The sequence below is a fragment of the Nerophis ophidion genome, linkage group LG17 (genome assembly GCF_033978795.1).
Source record: "Nerophis ophidion isolate RoL-2023_Sa linkage group LG17, RoL_Noph_v1.0, whole genome shotgun sequence".
In the NCBI taxonomy this organism is placed as follows: Eukaryota; Metazoa; Chordata; class Actinopteri; order Syngnathiformes; family Syngnathidae; genus Nerophis; species Nerophis ophidion.
In genome coordinates this window covers 25,384,071-25,403,716 of record NC_084627.1, presented here as the reverse complement: position 1 = coordinate 25,403,716, position 19,646 = coordinate 25,384,071, and the positions used below count along the sequence as shown (strand labels likewise).

Genomic DNA, 19,646 nt, shown 5'->3' with positions numbered 1-19,646 from the left:
GGAGGCAGATAGCAAAAACAAAATTGAAGAAGAAACTGAAGCTATTGAGCGAATAGCTATTGAAGTTATTCGCTTAATAGCTATAGCTATAGCTATTGAAGCTATTCGCCGATCGCCTTCTAACCAACGATTGCATCTTTTGACCACTGGAGCAACTTAAATACGTCGATTGGTAAGTGTTTGTTTGGCATTAAATGTGGGTGGAGGGGAAGGCTGAATGCAAATATAGCTACAAATGTACATACAGCTAGCCTAAATAGCATGTTAGCATCGATTAGCTGGCAGCCATGCCGTGACCAAATATGTCTGATTAGCACATAAGTCAATAACATCAACACAACTCACCTTTGTGATTCTGTTGACTTTATCGTTGGAAATGCATCTGCTTTGAGTGTCGCAGGATATCCACACATCTCAGTTGTAGCATCGCTATCGTCGGTAAAATATGCAGAACAAACGAGGGACTTTCGCATCTTTTGACACTGGTGCAACTTTAACCCGTCGATTGGTATGTGTTTGTTTGGCATTAAATGTGGGTGGAGGGAAAATAACAGAGCTGATTTGACTTGGTGTGTGTAATGTATTTGAGAAAATGGAGGATTGCTTCCTGTTGTGACGTCACGGGTGAAAGGTCATTGCTCCGACAGCGAACAATTGATAGGCGTTTAAATCGCCAAATTCACCCTTTTAGAGTTCGGAAATCGGTTAAAAAAACATATGGTCTTTTTTCTGCAACATCAAGGTATATATTGACGCTTACATAGGTCTGGTGATAATGTTCCCCTTTAAATATTCTTGTCGATATTATACTTTTTAATATATTTTTAACTCGGTGTTTATCTAGTATTTATTAGCTATTATTTAACACATGCCAATTTAATTAATTGAATTTAGTTTTAATTATATATGTATGCCCTATTTACTATTTATCGTATTCATTTATTTAATATATTAATATATTTTAGTTGTACAGAGTTAGTCCCAGCATTTCCTAAGCAGGAGCCCTCTGCACCGGAGGCTCTGATGTGCTCTGAATCAGAGTCGCTGCGGTCGTGGCTCCTCATCATGCGGCTCCTGGTGCTCTCGGCTCCTTAAGATAGTGTTTTCTCACCTGGTTCTTCCGTGCTTGGACATATATGTTTTAAATTACTTTTATCATGTGTGCATGTGTGTGGTAAAGGGAAAAGGGGGTCTGGAGAGCTGAATGTTTGTAACTGGAATTATGTAACGAGCACTGGTTTTGAATGTTTTTAATATGTAATGCACTTGCTGCTACATTTTATATGCGTGAAAAGTGCTACACAAGTAAAGTTTTATTGCTTGATTGATTGAGTCTCGTGCATCTCTGATATCACAGCTGTCAAGTGTATCAATAATGCATGTATTGATTTACCCCTGGGCTGCTGCAGGAGCGTGTCACCGCATGGGGAGAAGTAATCCAATGTGTCCGCAGTGTTTTTCTGTCGCGTCTTGGTGTCCATAATTGACATTTTACTCTGTTTCTGCTTGGACGTACTTATGCATGCTGTATTTTCCGGACCATAGGGTGCACTGGATTATAAAGTGCACTGCAAATGAATGGTTTATTTTTGATCTTTTTTCATGTATTAGGTGCACTGGATTATACGCCGCTTTAAAGGAGTCATATTATTCTTTTTTTGTTTTCTAAATTCAAAACACTTCCTTGTGGTCTACATAACATGTAATGATGGTTCTTTGGTCAAAATGTTGCAAAAATTATGTTTTACACATCATCTTCAAGCCGCTTTCCGACAGTCGCTTCAAACTGCACCATTTTGTGGGTGGTCTTATTTATGTGGCTCCACTTCCACAGCGTCTCCTCCCGGTCATCTTTGTTGTAGCAGTGTTGCGTGCAAGGACGGGAGTGGAAGAAGTGTCAAAAGATGGAGCTAACTGTTTTAATGATATTCAGACTTTACTTCAATCAATAACAGAGCAGCATCTCCTCATCCGCAAAACAACCACACCGGAAATTTGTCCCGCAAAAAAACGTCCGACCGGAGCTCTAATAACTAAAGTTCCTTGGGTGAATAATGTAAACTCACTACACCGGTATGTTTTAGTGCTTTCATGGCGAGTTTACTGACAGATATAAGAACTTTACACTACTTAATATTAGAAACGGCACTAAAACATTTTCTACTAAAACATTTTGCTGGACTTTTGAGCGTCGTGTGTAAAGTTCTATATTTTCAATGGAACTTTTAAGATGTTGGTGTTGTTTACTTGAGACTTATCTTATGTTTGACTGCCATCTACTGGTCACACTTATCGTTACACCATGTATCAAATGAAATAGTGTAGCGTCCCGGAAGAGTTGGTACTGCAGGAAATTCTGAGTATTCGTTCTGTTGTGTTTATGTTGTATTTTGGTGCAAATATTCCTCCGAAATGTGTATAGCGTGACAGCATTGCATATCAACTTCAACTTAAGATCAATTTCACCCCGTCCAACGCTTTAAGACTTTGAAGTGAATAAGTTCAACCAAACTTATTCATTACCATAGGCGCACCGGGTTACAAGTTAAAGTTAAAATTAAAGTACCCAGGTTTCTGACACACATACTAGGTGTGGAAATTTTTTTCTTTGCATTTGACCCATCACCCTTGATCACCCCTTGGGAGGTGAGGGGAGCAGTGAGAAGCAGCGATGGCCGCGCCCGGGAATAATTTTTGGTGATTTAAACACCAAGTCGAATCCCTTGATGCTGAGTGTCAAGCAGGGAGGTAATGGCTCCCATTTTTATAGTCTTTGGTATGACTCGGCCAGGGTTTGACCTCACGACCTACCGATCTCAAGGTGGACATTCTAACCACTAGGCCACTGAGCAGGAGCACTATCAAGTTGTTCAGGTGGAAAAACACATTTTAGGTGCGCTTTACAGTGTTACGGCTCAGACTCCTGCCAACGCCGCTTATTCGTCTGTGCGCTTCAGTGAGCGCACCTCGGGACACGGCCACGGGCGCTCACATCCGCCCTGCAGCATCCACCAGCTGCAATCATTCATCGACAATCAACACACCTGTCCGTGATGAGTGATCTGCCTTCTTAAGCCTGGACAACCTGCCATCGCTCGCCGGAGTATCGTCATCTTTATCTTCCCTGTGTGCATCCCCGAGTCAAGCTGTTTTTCGACACCTCGCTCGCCTCTGGACGACGACGCCTGGCTCCTGCCTCTCGACTACGCTTCTGCCCCTGGACAACCCTGCCTGTCTTGCCCTTGTCTGACAGCACTGCGCCTCTAACACTTACGGTAAAACGTTCCAATTAAATACTTCACATAGTCTTACACCGTACACACTTTTGGTTTTTGTCATACTCCATTTCCTTAGTTTATCAGTTAGTATAGTTTTATTTTATATATATATATATATATATATATATATATATATATATATATATATATTCAAACCTTAAAGCGCCCTGGTGTCAGTCTACCGTCATCTCCCCTTTAAAGTAATAAAGGAGAGCGCCTGCACATCCTCCCTGTCACACTTACCTGAGCGGGATAGTCATGCCACTGCCAGGGGGTATCGCGAGAAACACCAAGGCAAGCACTGTTTGTTAGCTCTGTTTTCTGACACTGTTGGTTAGGTCTGTTTACTAGTTCTGTTGGTTAGGTCTGTTTTCTCGTTCTGTTGGTTAGCTCTGCTTACTAGTTGTTTTGGTCAGCTATGTTTGCTAACATTGTTGTTAGCTGTCTTTGCTAGCTCTTTTCGCCAGCTCGTTTTTCAACTCTTTTTGTCAGCAGTTTGTTAGCTCGCGGTTTGAGCACTTAATGTACAGTTACAATCACAAACGTACCGCTGGACATATATGCATTTAACTATTAGAGAAAACAACACAACAAATTATATGACTCCATCCCACAAGACACGAGAAATATTGCCAGGTTTCAATCTTGGGATATCTTGTAACACCTCAATCAACCATATTTCTAACAATCAATAAATCACTATAAAATACATATTCCATTTGTAAACATTTCTAGAGGTTTTTTCTTGCCGTTCTCCACCAGAGTGGAACCATTATACCAGGCACTTTGAAGTAAGGCTTGCATCTGAGGTGTGTAAACACATTCTGTGGCGTAGTGGGAATTAAAAGGCAGGCTTGGACAAAACATGTTTAAGGAAACCTTGGATCTCCCCACATCCCTCTCGTCCCTCTTTCCCACATGCTTTACTTGTGTTCTCTACGGCCTTGTTTCATTGTGTGACAACCACATAACAAATACTTAGGGACAGACGTGTGCATTAAATAAAATACAGAGACTCTTTAATCAAGGCCAATCTGTAACTACATATTTCATTTGTTTTCTAAAAGTATGTCTTAAAACAAACTTTAGACTTAATATTTCGGTGCTTGCCCTGTATCCTACTTTAATAGTTGTGGTTTTCAAGAGAACAGTTATAGCAATTCAATGTGGGATTGTAAAAGACACCTGATGGGCTGTTAAATACAAATAATATCTCCGTATTTATTGTTTTTCTATGTGTATTTATATCAGGTATTTTTCAAATTTGCTTTGGCAAAGCCTATTGAGTATTTTCCAGACATTTTGTGGTTCTGTGTGGATAATTAGTCTTTGATAAAAAAACGTTTCATTTATTCTGCAGATGCACCAAGTAAAATATGCATGATTTCACATCCATCAATCTTCGCCGGGAAGCCAAAACTTCCCTCTCCTCGGCCACTTTGTCCAGCTCCTCCCGGGGAATCCCGAGGCGTTCCCAGGCCCGCCGGGAGACATAAACTTGGTCTTCCCTGTGTCTTCCTACCGTTTGGATATGCCCTAAACACCTCCCTAAGGAGGCGTTCGGGTGGCATCCTGACCAGATGCCCGAACCACCTCATCTGGCTCTTCTCGATGTGGAGGAGCAGAGGCTTTACTTTGAGTTCCTCCCGGATGGCAGAGCTTCTCACCCTATCTCTGAGGGATAGCCTTTCCACCTGGCGGAGGGAGATCATTTCGGCCGCTTGTACCTGTGATCTTGTCCTTCTGGTCATAACCCAAAGCTCATGACCATAGGTGAGGATGGGAACGTAGATCGACCAGTAAATTGAGAGCTTTGCCTTCCAACTCAGCTCCTTTTTCACCACAATGGATCGATACAGCGTCCACATTACTGAAGACGCTGCACCGATCCGCCTGTCGAACTCACGATCCACTCTTCCCTCACTCGTGAACAAGACTCCGAGGTACTTGAACTCCTCCACTTGGGGCAAGATCTCCTCCCCAACCCGGAGATGGCACTCCACCCTTTTCCGGGAGAGAACCATGGACTCGGACTTGGAGGTGCTGATTCTCATCCCAGTCGCTTCATACTCGGCTGCGAACCCCTTGTTTCAATAAAATACAATAAGTCATATATCATGTTTCAGATGACTTTGCGAACAATTTGATACAAAAATGGACTTACCATTGATGCTCCAATTAACGGCTGCATTAAATTAGCCGCAGTCATCCGGTGCGTGGTCTACAAAATCAAATAACTGCCGGGCGAAAAGTGGCAGTCCAAGGGCGCAGAGTCAGAGAACGCACAAGTTTGCAGTGATCACTTTGTTAAAGGCCTACTGAAATGAGATTTTCGTATTCAAACGGGGATAGCAGGTCAATTCTATGTGTCATACTTGATCATTTCGCGATATTGCCATATTTTTGCTGAAAGGATTTAGTAGAGAACATCCACGATAAAGTTCGCAACTTTGGTTGCTAATAAAAAAGCATTGCCTTTACCGGAAGTAGCAGATGATTTGCGCGTGACGTCACGGGTTGTAGAGCTCCTCACATCCTCACATTGTTTATAATCATAGCCTCCAGCAGCAAGAGCTATTCAGACCGAGAAAGCGACAATTTACCCATTAATTTGAGTGAAGATGAAAGATTTATGGATGAGGAAATATAGAGTGAAGGGCTATGAAAAAAAAAAGGCGATTGCAGTGGGAGCGATTCAGACGTTATAAGACACATTTACTAGGATAATTCTGGAAAATCCCTTATCTGCCTATTGTGTTGCTAGTGTTTTAGTGAGTTTAATAGTACCTGAAAGTCGGAGGGGTGTGGCCACGGGTGTGTTGACCGCGAGTGTCTCTGAGGGAAGTCACGCAGCTGCAGCAGGACGGAAGCCCCACTGATGTCTCCGGTAAGAACCGACTTATTACCACAATTTTCTCACCGAAAACTGCCGGTTGACATGTGGTCGGGATCCATGTTCCCTTGACCGCTCTGTTCCATAGTAAAGCTTCACCTTCGGGAATTTTAAACAAGGAAACACTGGCTGTATTTGTGTGGCTAAATGCTAATAGCTTCCCACCTCCATCTTTCTTCTTTGACTTCTCCATTACTAATTGAACAAATTGCTAAAGATTCAGCAACAGAGAGGTCCAGAATACTGTGTAATTATGCGATTAAAGCAGACTACTTATAACTTGGATCGGGCTGGAAAATATTGTCCGCTACAACCCGAGACGTCAAACGCACGCGTCATCATACCGCGACGTTTTCAACACGACACTTCGCGGGAAATTTAAAATTGCAATTTAGTAAACTAAAAAGGCCGTATTGGCATGTGTTGCAATGTTAATATTTCATCATTGATATATAAACTATCAGACTGCGTGGTCGGTAGTAGTGGGTTTCAGTGGGTCTTTAAAGGTTTGTTTGATGTATTTTTAACGTTCCATATTCCCCATTTAAGTATTATCTTGATATTATTTGCATTTTATGTAGTTTCAGAGTTCCTAAAACACATATTTTGCTACGAGTGTTTCGTAAAGCACCAAGTCATTCGTTACATGTCAGGGAACGCGACCGACGGATAATCCTTGAGATCACGTGACAAATCCTTTTTTTAATAGCCTGAATGGATCTTTGCCATTTCCTGGTTTAATTTTTTTGCTCCTATCTGCTTTTAGTGGGGAAGATCCAGGCCCCTTTGCATACTCAGATAGTTTGCACTCTGCTGCTCAGTAGACCTGTTTGTTTGGGTGGCCCACCACTTTGTTTATTTCCGTTCAAAAGTCACACGACTGAATACATGTTCATTTGGCTTTGTTGTTTCATGCTGGATGCCCTCCAATGTTAGGGCCCTGGTGTATTCATTTAAATAATTGTAATACAAATACAATAGAGGTGGGTCACTGGTGACTTGCATTGGCCTCTGATTAATTTGGGCCTAGAAAATGAAGTTGAAAATGGTTGTAATTACTACCGTTCATTAGCAGGGGAAACTTGTAATCTCCGGTGTTGAGAAGCCAACGTTTGCACCACCGGTTTGCAGCTGTCCTGCTTGGTGTGCACTTCCAAAATAAATCCATTCTCACGTAAACGCTGTCATTGGTGTGCTGCTTTTCGTATAGAGGTTTTAGTGTACACACAGTTGCCCATGCTTTGTCAATAACAAGCCTTTTGTTGTAACAACTGACGCTGTTGTCTACTTTGGAGGACAATCAGAATCATTATCCCCAAGGTCTCATCTGTTTGCTCGCCTGTATACACATTTAAACCAATCATTTTTGTCCTTCTCTTACCCTGATGTCTTTTTTTTAGCTTTACACTCAATTTTCCTTGTTTCATTTATTCAGCTAACCTCTCTTTTTTTTTATCTTTTCTTGTTGTGTTCCATTTAATCCGTTATCATATTTTTGCCCCTCTGTTCACCTCATCTATTTCCGTGTTATTTCCTCAGCTCATTTTGACTTTCACCTTACTTCTGTCTCATTATCGCTTTTGCCTTTACATTTAATACCTGTTTTCAGTTGCCAACCCCCAATTCCACTCATTTCTCACATTTTTTTTTTTTAAATTACAATGAAATCCACCCCTGACTCATGACTTTTTTCATCTTGCCCATATCCAGAGAGGAGGCGATGGGCTACCAGAGAGTGTTGCAGGTGGATCTAGAGGTGAACGGGCTGATGGCGCCTGAAGGTGGCAGAGAGGTGACTTGGCAGGTGGAGTATCCGCTCACCCGCACCCAGACCAGTGAAGTACAGACCCTCATCCGCCTGGCACCGCAGGACCTTGGTGGCATCGTGCCACTAGCAATGGTGGGTAATTTAACTTTGTGAGTGGTAAACTTGTTATATGATATATGATTATTAGGTGTATTTGTATTGAACCGTTTCGGTACGGGGGTTCCGGTTCGGTTTGGAGGTGTACCGAACGAGTTTCCACACGAACATATGAAGTAGCCGCCTAAGCTAAAGACTTAACAAGCTGCTCCACTCCGTTCTGCCTCTGTCACCTACACCAGTGGTCCCCAACCTCGATTGGTACCGGGCCGCAGAATAATGTTTTATAAATTTGTATTTCTTTAATTTTTTATTAAATCAATATAAAAAAATACAAGATACACTTGCTATTAGTGAAGATACACTTACAATTAGTGCACCAACCCAATAAGCCTCCCTTTTTCATGACAAAAAAAAAATAAAAAATCACTGACCTACACAGCCCCCAGCATTGTTCCACCCACACAACCATCTGATTGGTTACAACCATAGCGGTAACAGCCAATCAGCATTGCTTATTCAGAGCGGTAACAGCCAATCAGCAGTGCGTATTCAGAGCGCATGTAGTCAGCGCTTCAGCGTCGAGCAGATAGTTGTTTAGCAGGTGAGCAGCGGACTCTCCCCAAATTATAATACTAACCCCGTTTCCATATGAGTTGGGAAATTGTGTTAGTTGTAAATATAAACGGAACACAATGATTTGCAAATCCTTTTCAACCCATATTCAATTGAATGCACTACAAAGACACAATTTTTGATGTTCAAACTCATCAACTTTATTTTTTTTTTTGCAAATAATAATTAACTTTGAATTTCATGGCTGCAACACGTGCCAAAGTAGTTGGGAAAGGACATGTTCACCACTGTGTTACATCACCTTTTCTTTTTACAACACTCAATAAACGTTTGGGAATTGAAGAAAATAATTGTTGAAGCTTTGAAAGTGGAATTCTTTCCCATTCTTGTTTTATGTAGAGCTTCAGTCGTTCAACAGTCCTGGGTCTCCGCTGTCAAATTTTACGCTTCATAATGCGCCACACATTTTTGATCGGAGACAGGTCTGGACTGCAGGCGGGCCAGGAAAGTACCCGCACTCTTTTTTTTACGAAGCCACGCTGTTGTAACACGTGGCTTAATGAAATAAGCAGGGGCGTCCATGATAACGTTGCTTGGATGACAACATATGTTGCTCCAAAACCTGTATGGACCTTTAAGCATTAATGGTGCCTTCACAGATGTGTAAGTTACCCATGCCTTGGGCACTAATACACCCCCATACCATCACATCACAGATGCTGGCTTTTGAACATTGCGCCTATAACAATCCAAAGGCTATTTTTGTCTTTGTTTTGGAGGACACCACGTCCTCTGTTTCCAAATACGATTTGAAATGTGGACTCGTCAGACCACAGAACACCTTTCCCCTTTGCATCAGTCCATCTTAGGAGAGCTCGGGCCAGCCAAGCCGGCGGTGTTTCAGGGTATTGTTGATAAATGTGTTTGGCTTAGCATAGTAGAGTTTTAACTTGCACTTACAGATGTAGCGACCAACTGTAGTTACTGACAGTGGTTATATAAAGTGTTCCTGAGCCATTGTGGTGATATCCTTTACACAATGATGTCGGTTTTTGATGCCGCCTGAGGTATCAACAGTCCATAATATCATCACTTATGTGCAGTGTTTCTCCAGATTCTCTGAACTTTTTGATGATTTTGCGGACCGTAGATTGTAAAATCCCTAAGTTCCTTGCAATAGCTCGTTGAGAAATGTTGTTCTAAAACTGTTCGACAATTTGCTTACAAAGTGGTGACCCTCACGCCATACTTGTTTGTGAATTACTTAGCATTTCATGGAAGCTGCTTTTATACCCAATCATGGCAACCACCTGTTCCCGATTAGCCTGCACACCTGTGGGATGTTCCATATAAGTGTTTGATGAGCATTCCTCAACATTATCAGTATTTATTGCCACCTTTCCCAACTTCGTTGTCACGTGTTGCTGGCATCAAATTCTAAAGGTAATGATTATTTGCAAAAAAAAAATGTTTATCAGTTTGAACATCAAATATGTTGTCTTTGTAGCATATTCAACTGAATATGGGTTGAAAATTATTTGCAAATCATTGAATTCCGTTTATATTTAAATCTAACACAATTTCCCAACTCATATGGAAACGGGGTTTGTAAACACCTCTTAGTCAACGTTCCAGATGACGTTGTAGAAACAAACTGCTGCTCAGCTCGCTCGCAGTCCTGGCTAGAGGTGAAGGTTAATGAACTTCTAGCGTAACGTTAGCACATTTTGCAGTGTGTGTGTTAGTTCATTGTGCAGTGTGTGTGTGTGTGTTTGTGTGTGTGTGTGTGTGTGTGTGTGTGTGTGTGTGTGTGTGTATGGTAGTGATATAATAATGTAAGTGCATCATTAAGCCTACATGAATTCCATGGTTTTCAGGGATGAATAGTCTCTCCTATTGCTGTTCTACTATTTTTTCAGCTATAGTTACATTAATCATTAGCAATGTAGCAGCCTAGTTTGAATGGCAGGGTCCCTGCTATAAAATGTTGATAAAAATATAACATTTACATAATAAAAATCAACTACAGGCTTCCCAAATGCTGTAATAAATTAAGCATGATGAGTTGACTTAAAACTGTTTATTGTTGCACTTTTTATTTGTAGAAGAAAAGTTTTGTAATTTGATTTAATCTGAGCAACAATTTGAGGCAGTTTAATGTGGATTAACGTGGGCAGAATTATTATAGTTTTCCCAATGTTAAAAGGATAAAGCCATTGTTTACAAATTTGGTAAACAAATAACCAAAACATTTATATTTTGTTGTTTTCTTACTGTACAAAAAATGAACCGAGCCGTGACCTCTTAACCGAGGTACGTACCGAACAGATAATTTTTGTGTACCGTTACACCGCTAATGATTATATATGGTTTTGGCTGCCTGCGTTGATTGCAGCATCATTTCAAAACCATAAACATCAGTGGTGCCCAAGGAACAAGATTTGGGGAAATTATCTTTTAGGGATATTAGTTCGGGATGGCTACATTTATTAACATTATTTTAATAATAAAGGTGCTGTCAAATTGTGCATTTGTTAAATCACATTCATTACACTATTGAGATTGGATTAATCATGATAAATCACAGGTCAATACTTGCTTGCATAATTTAATTTCACCTAAAAAAAAGAGCCCAATATTTCGACACCCGTACCACCTTTCACGTAACCATCCACAGTTAAAGTAAACAAGCATGTGAGGTAAAAGTAAATTGTGTGATTAATCTGCGTTTATAACCTGATTCATGCGGTAGTTTAATTCGCAAGATTTAATTGCACACACTTAACTGTAGCCGGGGAGCGTTGTGCCGTAGCTAATGCTTACTAGTTGCGAATGAATGAACAGTTCAGCCAAGTAGTGCACTTTTTGTCGCAACTCCTTCAAGATGCAATCATTTAACTGGTATTTCAACAAAATACATTAATATGTAATGCCTGATTAATTTATCAATCACCATTCCCATTCTTGGTAGTTAGAAAAAGATAAATCTCAATTTCACAACAGCAAAGGCTTTTACAGCATAGGCTGCCGGGTATTTGATTGATGTGCATGAATTAATGTTCTCTCTTGTACTTTCATTGTTTTCACTTTTTGCACATTTTTTATGTAAAAGAATAGTACAATTAATATTATATTACCCTATTCTTCTTCTTCTTCTTCTTATTATTATTATTATCATTATCATTAATTTTTTGCCTCTTTACTATTTCATCTATAGTTAAAAAAAAAGGACATTCACCCCTTGACTACAAAAAAAACTTAGATTTATATTCAGTTGCTTAGATGAACCGTTTAATGAGTAAATCATTGATCCAATCCGGACCGCATAAAGTGCCCATAACTTTAAATACACGGACATACAGTAGTTTCTGCGGGCAGCTGGAAGCAGTGATGTGTGGGTGCCATGATCTCTGTAGCAGCAAATAGCAGAGAGGTTATTATTTTTTTTATTGATGCACACATGTTGAAAGTCCAATTTCAATGTTGATATAAGCCTTTGCTAGAAAAAAATAATTAATGCTATAACAAAACAGAAAAAGTGTTATTTGAACTATTTTCCACGGGGCTATAAAGTGTGTTTTATCCGGTTCTGGGATTAACTGTACAGTAATCTAATTATTTATATCTGCACCTTATTGCTTTTTTTTTCATCCTGCAGTACTAAGAGCTAATGCAACGGAATTTTGTTCTTATTTGTACTGTAAAGTTCAAATTTGAATGACAATAAAAAGGAAGTCTAAGTCTAATGGAACAAACTTGTGTTGTCCCGTTACCAAAATGTATTTCGATACTTTTCAGTACTTTTCTAAGTAAAGGGCACCACAAAGCATTGCATTGCGGGGCGGCATAGCTCAGTTGGTAGACTGGCAGTGCCAGCAACTTAAAGGATTGCTGGTTCGATTCCCGCTTCCGCCATCCTAGTCACTGCTGTTGTGTCCTTGGGCAAGACACTTTACACACCTGATCCCGGTGCCAGCAACACTGGTTTAAATGTAACTTAGATATTGGGTTTCACTATGTAAAGCGCTTTGAGTCACTAGAGAAAAGTGCTATATAGATATAATTCACTTCACTTCATTATTGGCTTTATTTTTAAAAAACATCTTTGGGTAATCAAACATATGTTTTTTATTGCAATTGTGTCCTTAAATAAAATAGTGAACATACAAGACAACTTGTCTTTTAGTAATAAGTAAACAAACAAAGGCTCATAAATTAGCTGCTGACATATGCAGTAACATATTGTCATTTTCCATTCTATTATTTTGTCAACAATATTAAGGACAAGTGGTAGAAAATTAATTATTAATCTACTTTTTCATTTACTGTTAATTTTTGCTTTATTTTTCTTTTAACATGTTCTACCTACACTTCTGTTAAAATGTAATAATCACTTATTCTTCTGTTGTTTGGATGCTTTATATTCGTTTTGGTAGTTAAAGGATCATACTTTGGTCATATTCAAAGTCCTCGTGTCCAGGGACATATTTCCTGAGTTTATAAACATAATATATATTTCTTAAATGAAAGAAGATGTTGTGACGCCAAAAAATATTGATGTAATCATAGTAGTATCGACTAGATAAGCTCCTCTACTTAGTATTATTAGAATGGATGTTAGGTGTAGATCCACCAAAGGCGTTTGTTTACATTTTGATGCCGGTGAGCTATGGTGTGTAGTGAAGCATGTTTAGCTATTCCTCGTCCTGCAGGGATGATACTTTTAAGAAACTTACTTTATTTGTCGCCATGGAGGCGAAGATTAGTGATTTAGAAGTAGCTACAATACTGCACACTTCGAATATACTTTAGCCCCTCGCTAGCTAGCCATGTCTTAAAGCACCATTTTTTCTGGGATATAACTGCACCTTTATATTTAGTTTTTAAACCCAAATGCATCCGTTCTCCTTTTTTTGTCTACACACTGTGTCTTCTTGTAAGTACTCCGTGATTGTGCACTACTGAACATGCTCCTCTGCTCGTAAAACCAGCAATGACACAACGTGACGACGACAACGACAGGGGTCGGGGGCCGGTACCTTTTGGAGGCGGTATAGTACCGAATATGATTCATTAGTATTGCGGTACTCTACTAATACCGGTATACCGTACAACCCTACAACAAACTAATTGATAGAATACCTGATCACTTGTCATGTATTTTGATCATGTCTTGTTTGGCTATGTTCTGTTGGCTTTTGGACTCTTTTAGTTCCTGTTTTTTCACTCCCTTGTTTTGTCACCATGGCGACCCATTAGTTTTCACCTGTCATGTGTTTACGACTCACGCACCTGATTTGTTTGGACTCACGCACCTGATTTGTTTGGACTCACGCACCTGTCAATAATCATGTCACTATTATTTAAGCCATAGTTGCCAGGTAGTCGGCCTGGCGCTATCACCTTTGATTCACCCTTGATGTACTCTTCATACCCCTGACATTACCCATGCTCGTTTTTTCACGTCACAGTAAGTGTTTTCATTTTTATGTCCACCGTTTAGTGATTTTTTTTTTAGTTCATTTTTCATGTCCTAAATTGTCTTTTGCCTCCGCCTTGTGCGCGCCTTTTGTTTGTAGCTTTTGAGTTAAAATCAAAATCCTGTCATTACCTTCACGTCGTATTCAGTCAAGTCGATTTGCACCTTGAGAGAACATTCATCCCAGCGAGCTGCGAAATCCTCACAGTAAGCTGCTCCAAAGTCCAAGTCTTGACATCACTTAAATAATCAATAGCTGCATCCCTATTTTAAACTCTTTTTAATGGGGATTTACAGTACTCCAAAGGTCACAATGTAACAATGCAATATGACACTTTATAGTACTTCCCAGTGCAACATTTTTTCCCTTCCTAACCACCTACACGTCCACACAAACAAGGATTTGTTCAGTCAGACATGTATACAAGACACACAGGGGTGCACATATTTTAAGATTATCCTGACAGATTATCATATGCTTGATGCAAAGTAATTAAATAATAGATTAGGTTTCCATATAGTGAGTAATGTCACGCAAGAGCAAGATCTTGCAATATTGCAGGGTGTTCCATTGCTGTTTGTGATGAGTGGTTGAATATCGCCACAGCCCTACACTCCTCCCTGGGTCACCTGGAGACGGGGGGAGCTACGTGCGGCTGCTTTTTGTGGATTATAGTTCGGCATTTAACACCATTATACCTGATAGACTGCTGTCTAAACTGTCAGACCTGGGTCTATCGAACTCCATCTGCATGTGGATTAAGGACTTCTTATCCAACCGCCCCCAGAGGGTGCAGTTGGGTCGCCACATGGCATTGAGCCTGTACCTCAGCACCGGCTCTCCACAAGGCTGCGTGCTGAGCCCCCTTCTCTACTCCCTCTACACATATGACTGCACACCTACCCATTCCAGCAACTCCATCATCAAATTTTGTGGATGACACCACCGTAGTGGGGATCATCTCGGAGGGAGATGAGGCTGCACATCGGGACGAGGTGGAGAAGCTGTCGGATTGGTGCACTGTCAACAACATGGCCCTGAACACCTCCAAGACCAAGGAGCTGGTCATAGACTTCAGGAGGAATAAAACGGACATCCTGCCCCTGATCATCAGCAGTGACTGCATGGAGAGGGTCTCCAACTTCCGCTTCCTGGGAGTCCACCTGGCCGACGACCTATCCTGAAGCACCAACACCACGGCTGCCATCAAGAAGGCACACCAGAGTCTGCAGCTGCATGGTCGCAGAAAGAACGGCGCTCCAGAGAGTCATAAAGACCGCTTAGAAGATCATCGGATGCCCCCTCCCCTCCCTGGCTGACCTGTACAGCTCCCGCTAGCTCAGGAAAGCACAGAGCATCCTGAAAGACCCATTCCACCCCAGGCTCTGCCACCTAGAACTGCTACCCTCGGGCAGACGCTATAGGGTGCTAAAAGCGAGCACAAATAGACTAAAAAACAGCTTTTACCCAAAAGCCATAGTACCATTAAACAGGCAGTAAGTGAGCACAATGTGTCCATCATGTCCTCATGGTCATGGATTTTTATTTTTTCAGACTATAATGTGCAATAATGTTGTATGTATATGTGTATATATATTCATATGTATGCATATATGCATGTGTGTGGATATATACTGTATACATATATATAGATACATCTCTTATTTATATGTTTTTTTACTATTTATATTACCAAATTGTATATGCACCTTAGGGGATCTGCTCCAATTCCGTTGTTCTTTGAACTTGTTCACTGCAATAATGACAATAAAACTCTGTTTTATTCTATTCTAATATCAAGTCAGGAAAAAGTTTGATGGAACTTGGTGTCCACTTGTGACATCAATCATCACCTTTGCCGAAGGACTTGCGAGTAGACATCAAGTCTCACAGACACTCTGCCAGACCTCTCTCACTTTTGGAAGGCCAGACACCTTGTTCAATAAAAGTCTCATCACTTTCTGATTGCTTCCGGCTTCATTTTGGCACACACCTGATTGCCAAAGTGAGGACTCAAGTTTTTAAAGGTTGCTGTTACAATCGAGGCAGCTGCTAAAAATACATTCTAAAATGCGATCATTTTATCAACAATTCTGCCTTTACAAATATGATAATTCCGTAGTGACATTGTCAGAGAGCTATTATTTTTTCATGATGTTTATTATTATGGTGGTAGTTTACTGTATTGGAGGGACTACACTGCATCATACTGAGAGCTTGTTGTCATACACAGCTTTTTTTCATTTGTCAAACAAAGCAACAAATACAGTTTTAGTCAAGTATTAAAACATTCTGTTTAAACTTGTTTTTGGCTTCATAGGTTGGAACTTTAAAATTATATATTTTTTAAAGGAATATACATATTACATTCAATATTTTTTGTTTTTTCGGATTTCCTGTTCATGGTCACCCCGGGAGTCCATTGTGTTGATTTGAACACTTTTAGGGCCGCGTGCCCTTACTAATGCGACCCTCTCATTTGTCTGGGCTGGGACTGACATTGCACAAACATGGCTCATTGTTGGGGTCCTGGCCAGTAATCAAACCCAGCACAAAACACAGCACCAGAACCACAAGGGATATTGTATATTTTTTAATTGTAAATTATTCTTTATCTCAGGCATGCTATTTTTCCATCTGTAGTCGGATATCCGTCTTTTTTTATCTCTGTAAAAATAAAAATATATATTTTCTGTTTTGGTTTTTTTTTCCCGACCTAAAATGTTTGTTAATCTCGATCCATCTCTTTGCCATACCTGCCATAATCCAAGTTTTTTTTGTAATTAGTACAGTTTTTGATAATCCATTCTGGTTTACCGCTGCAGTTGCAACAACTACGGTTTTCCCAGCTAAAAAAACATTGGTGAATACAAACATCTCCTTAAAGACTTTTTGAGTGGGCCTAAGAACAAAATTTGTTCTTAAACAAAAAGTAAAAGGCAAGCTGCTCAGAAATTTGCCAGGAAGGGTCATGTTAGAGCCATCGAAGCAAAATTCCAAAGTAATGTGTGAATGAACTAAAGTAATGTATAAATAATGTAAATAACAAGATGAACCATCTGTGGCTGTAAAGTGAACACTAGTACAGTTGTAGATACTGTATAGAGTAGGCTAACCCATGTGGTTCCTGTGGATGTGAACACAAGTTGTAATTACTGTAGTGACTAAATATCATAGTGACTGAAACAGACTTAGTGATTTATTTGGATGAATGGGGTAAGTATTTATGTAAACTCTGTTGACCATTTTTAAATTATTTAAACACTAAAAAATATTTAAATGGTGCTTTTTTTTTGTGCTAACTTTTGCATGTTCAATTGCTGTAAAACCAGGAGCTTCGGGGAACTTGTTCACCCACCCTGGACCTGGCTGGGGACCTGCGGCCCCAGATTTATTTTTAGTGTTTTTAATTAAGTTCAAATCACATGCCTGTTATCTCCAAACTGGACAGAAAAAATGAGAAGTGCTTACATCATGAAATTGAATTGTGTACAATTTGACTTCAAGAAAAGTGAATTATTATCAAAGTGAATTACAAGCTCCAATTTTGAGAACTTAACACTGCATGGCTTGTCAGATGGAGACTTTCTTTTATCACGTATTATATGTTTTAAATAATAATAGTACTCGACATTGTTTGGTTTGATATCCGAACCTAACTTTTGTCATGCCATTGTTTGCTAAATAATATCGGACTGCCGATATTATCAGCTGATAAATGCTTTAAAATGTAATATCGGAAATTATCGGTATCTGTTTCAAAAAGTAAAATGTATGACTTTTTAAAACACTGTGAACCCACACCGAACAAGAATGACAAACACATTTCGGGAGAACATCCGTACCGTAACACAACTTAAACACAAAAGAACAAACAACTTGAATCCCTTGCAGCACTAACTCTTCCAGGAAGCTATAATATCCCCCCCCACGCTACCCTTCCCCCCACCTCAACCCCGCCCACCTCAACTTCCTCATGCTCTCTCAGGGAGAGCGTGTCCCAAATTCCAAGCTGTTGTTTTGAGGCATCTTAAAAAAAATGCACTTTGTGACTTCAATAATAAATATGGCAGTGCCATGTTGGCATTTATTTCCATAACTTGAGTGGATTTATTTTTGAAAAACCTTGTTACATTGTTTAATGCATCCAGCGGGGCATTGCAACAAAATTAGGCAAAATAATGTGTTAATTCCACGACTGTATTTATCGGTATCGGTTGATATTGATATCGGTAATTAAGAGTTGGACAATGTCGGAATATCGGCTATCGGCAAAAAAGCCGTTATCGGACATTTCTAGTTAATATTCAAGTCACGAAATGAGTGGAGTATTGTTGGCAGTTTTTGGATGGTTGTTGGGTTTTATGGGCGGAATAGAGGACCTCCCATTGACTCCATTGTAAGATGACTGCTATTTATATTTATTCAATAGTTAGAATGCATTAAAAAAATACATCTGTTTTCATGTCTTTCATAATAATTGTGAACGATTGGCAACATTTAAAGGTACTTGAAATGGAATAATGTTTCATTAAAGTGAACAACTTTCTAGAGAAACTGGAAATTGTGATTTATCATGTTGATTGCTTGCATGTTCGAAATAAACTCAAACTCAACTCAACTCAAAACAGATCTCATTGGCAATTCTTTTTACCTCAAAAAAGTATAAACCCCAGTTTTAGAGGACCTCAGCTCTGGAGCGCAACACAGAGAAGACATCAAACTTGACTAAATAGGGAAATACGCACCTGGCATGGCAAGCTTGTTGTCTGGCAGTATGCTGCAGAAATGATGTGGTGTAGTGTTCCGGCGAGCCTCAATGAAGTCCCACATTTAGAAATATCATCCCAACACTATCAGTAAAGTATTATTTTATATAATAAAAGATGTGGAGGCCAACATACGTCAGCTGATTTTAGAGATGTGACGTCACACCAGGAAGCAGCCACCGCTCGGGTGACAGTCGAAACTAAGATATATGTCTTAGTCCTTAAAAACTATCAAGTGTACATGATGGAAGCAAGTATTACCTCACCTTCGTCCCGCCTAAGGGCGAGAGCAGTTTAATATGAGAGATTCGACTTCGAGGTTGATAGTGGTATCAGACTTGTCTGAATCGAATGTTTAACCATTTAAGGACAGCTTGACTCCACATTTTCCACTTTGTGGCTGAGATGGTAAACCTTTTAGCAACTTGAAGGATTGTGGTTTAAAGCTAACATTCGCCAGTCACGCCCATTGTGTCTTTGGGAAAAGCGCTTCACCCACCTTGCTTTCAGTGCTGCCCTGGATGAATGTGAATGAATTTTAGGTTGTAGTCAGAAAGGCCCTAGGTACAAATTGGCAGCCACATTTCCATCAGTCTACCCCAGGGCAGCTGTGGCAACAAATTAAGCATCAATGTGTGAATGAGGACTGAATGAATTATGGGTTCTCAATTCTCATTGTAAAGCGCTTCAAATGCTTAAAAAAGCACCAACTAAATCTAATCCATTAGTCCTTTTTCTTACTGCCGTCAATCTCGCCTTGGATAAAATGCAAGTAAATACGAGTAA

At 40.0% G+C, this 19,646-nt stretch overlaps 1 protein-coding gene across 1 annotated transcript in view; it reads left to right on the top strand.

Moving 5' to 3' along the window:
* The window catches only part of si:dkey-112m2.1 (transmembrane protein 132C), a 591,189-nt gene that overhangs the window by 445,966 nt on the left and 125,577 nt on the right, over positions 1 to 19,646 (top strand). The window contains exon 5 of the mRNA XM_061876686.1: positions 7,882 to 8,071. Coding sequence (XP_061732670.1) covers positions 7,882 to 8,071 — 190 coding nt within the window. The remainder of the gene's footprint in view (positions 1 to 7,881; positions 8,072 to 19,646) is intronic.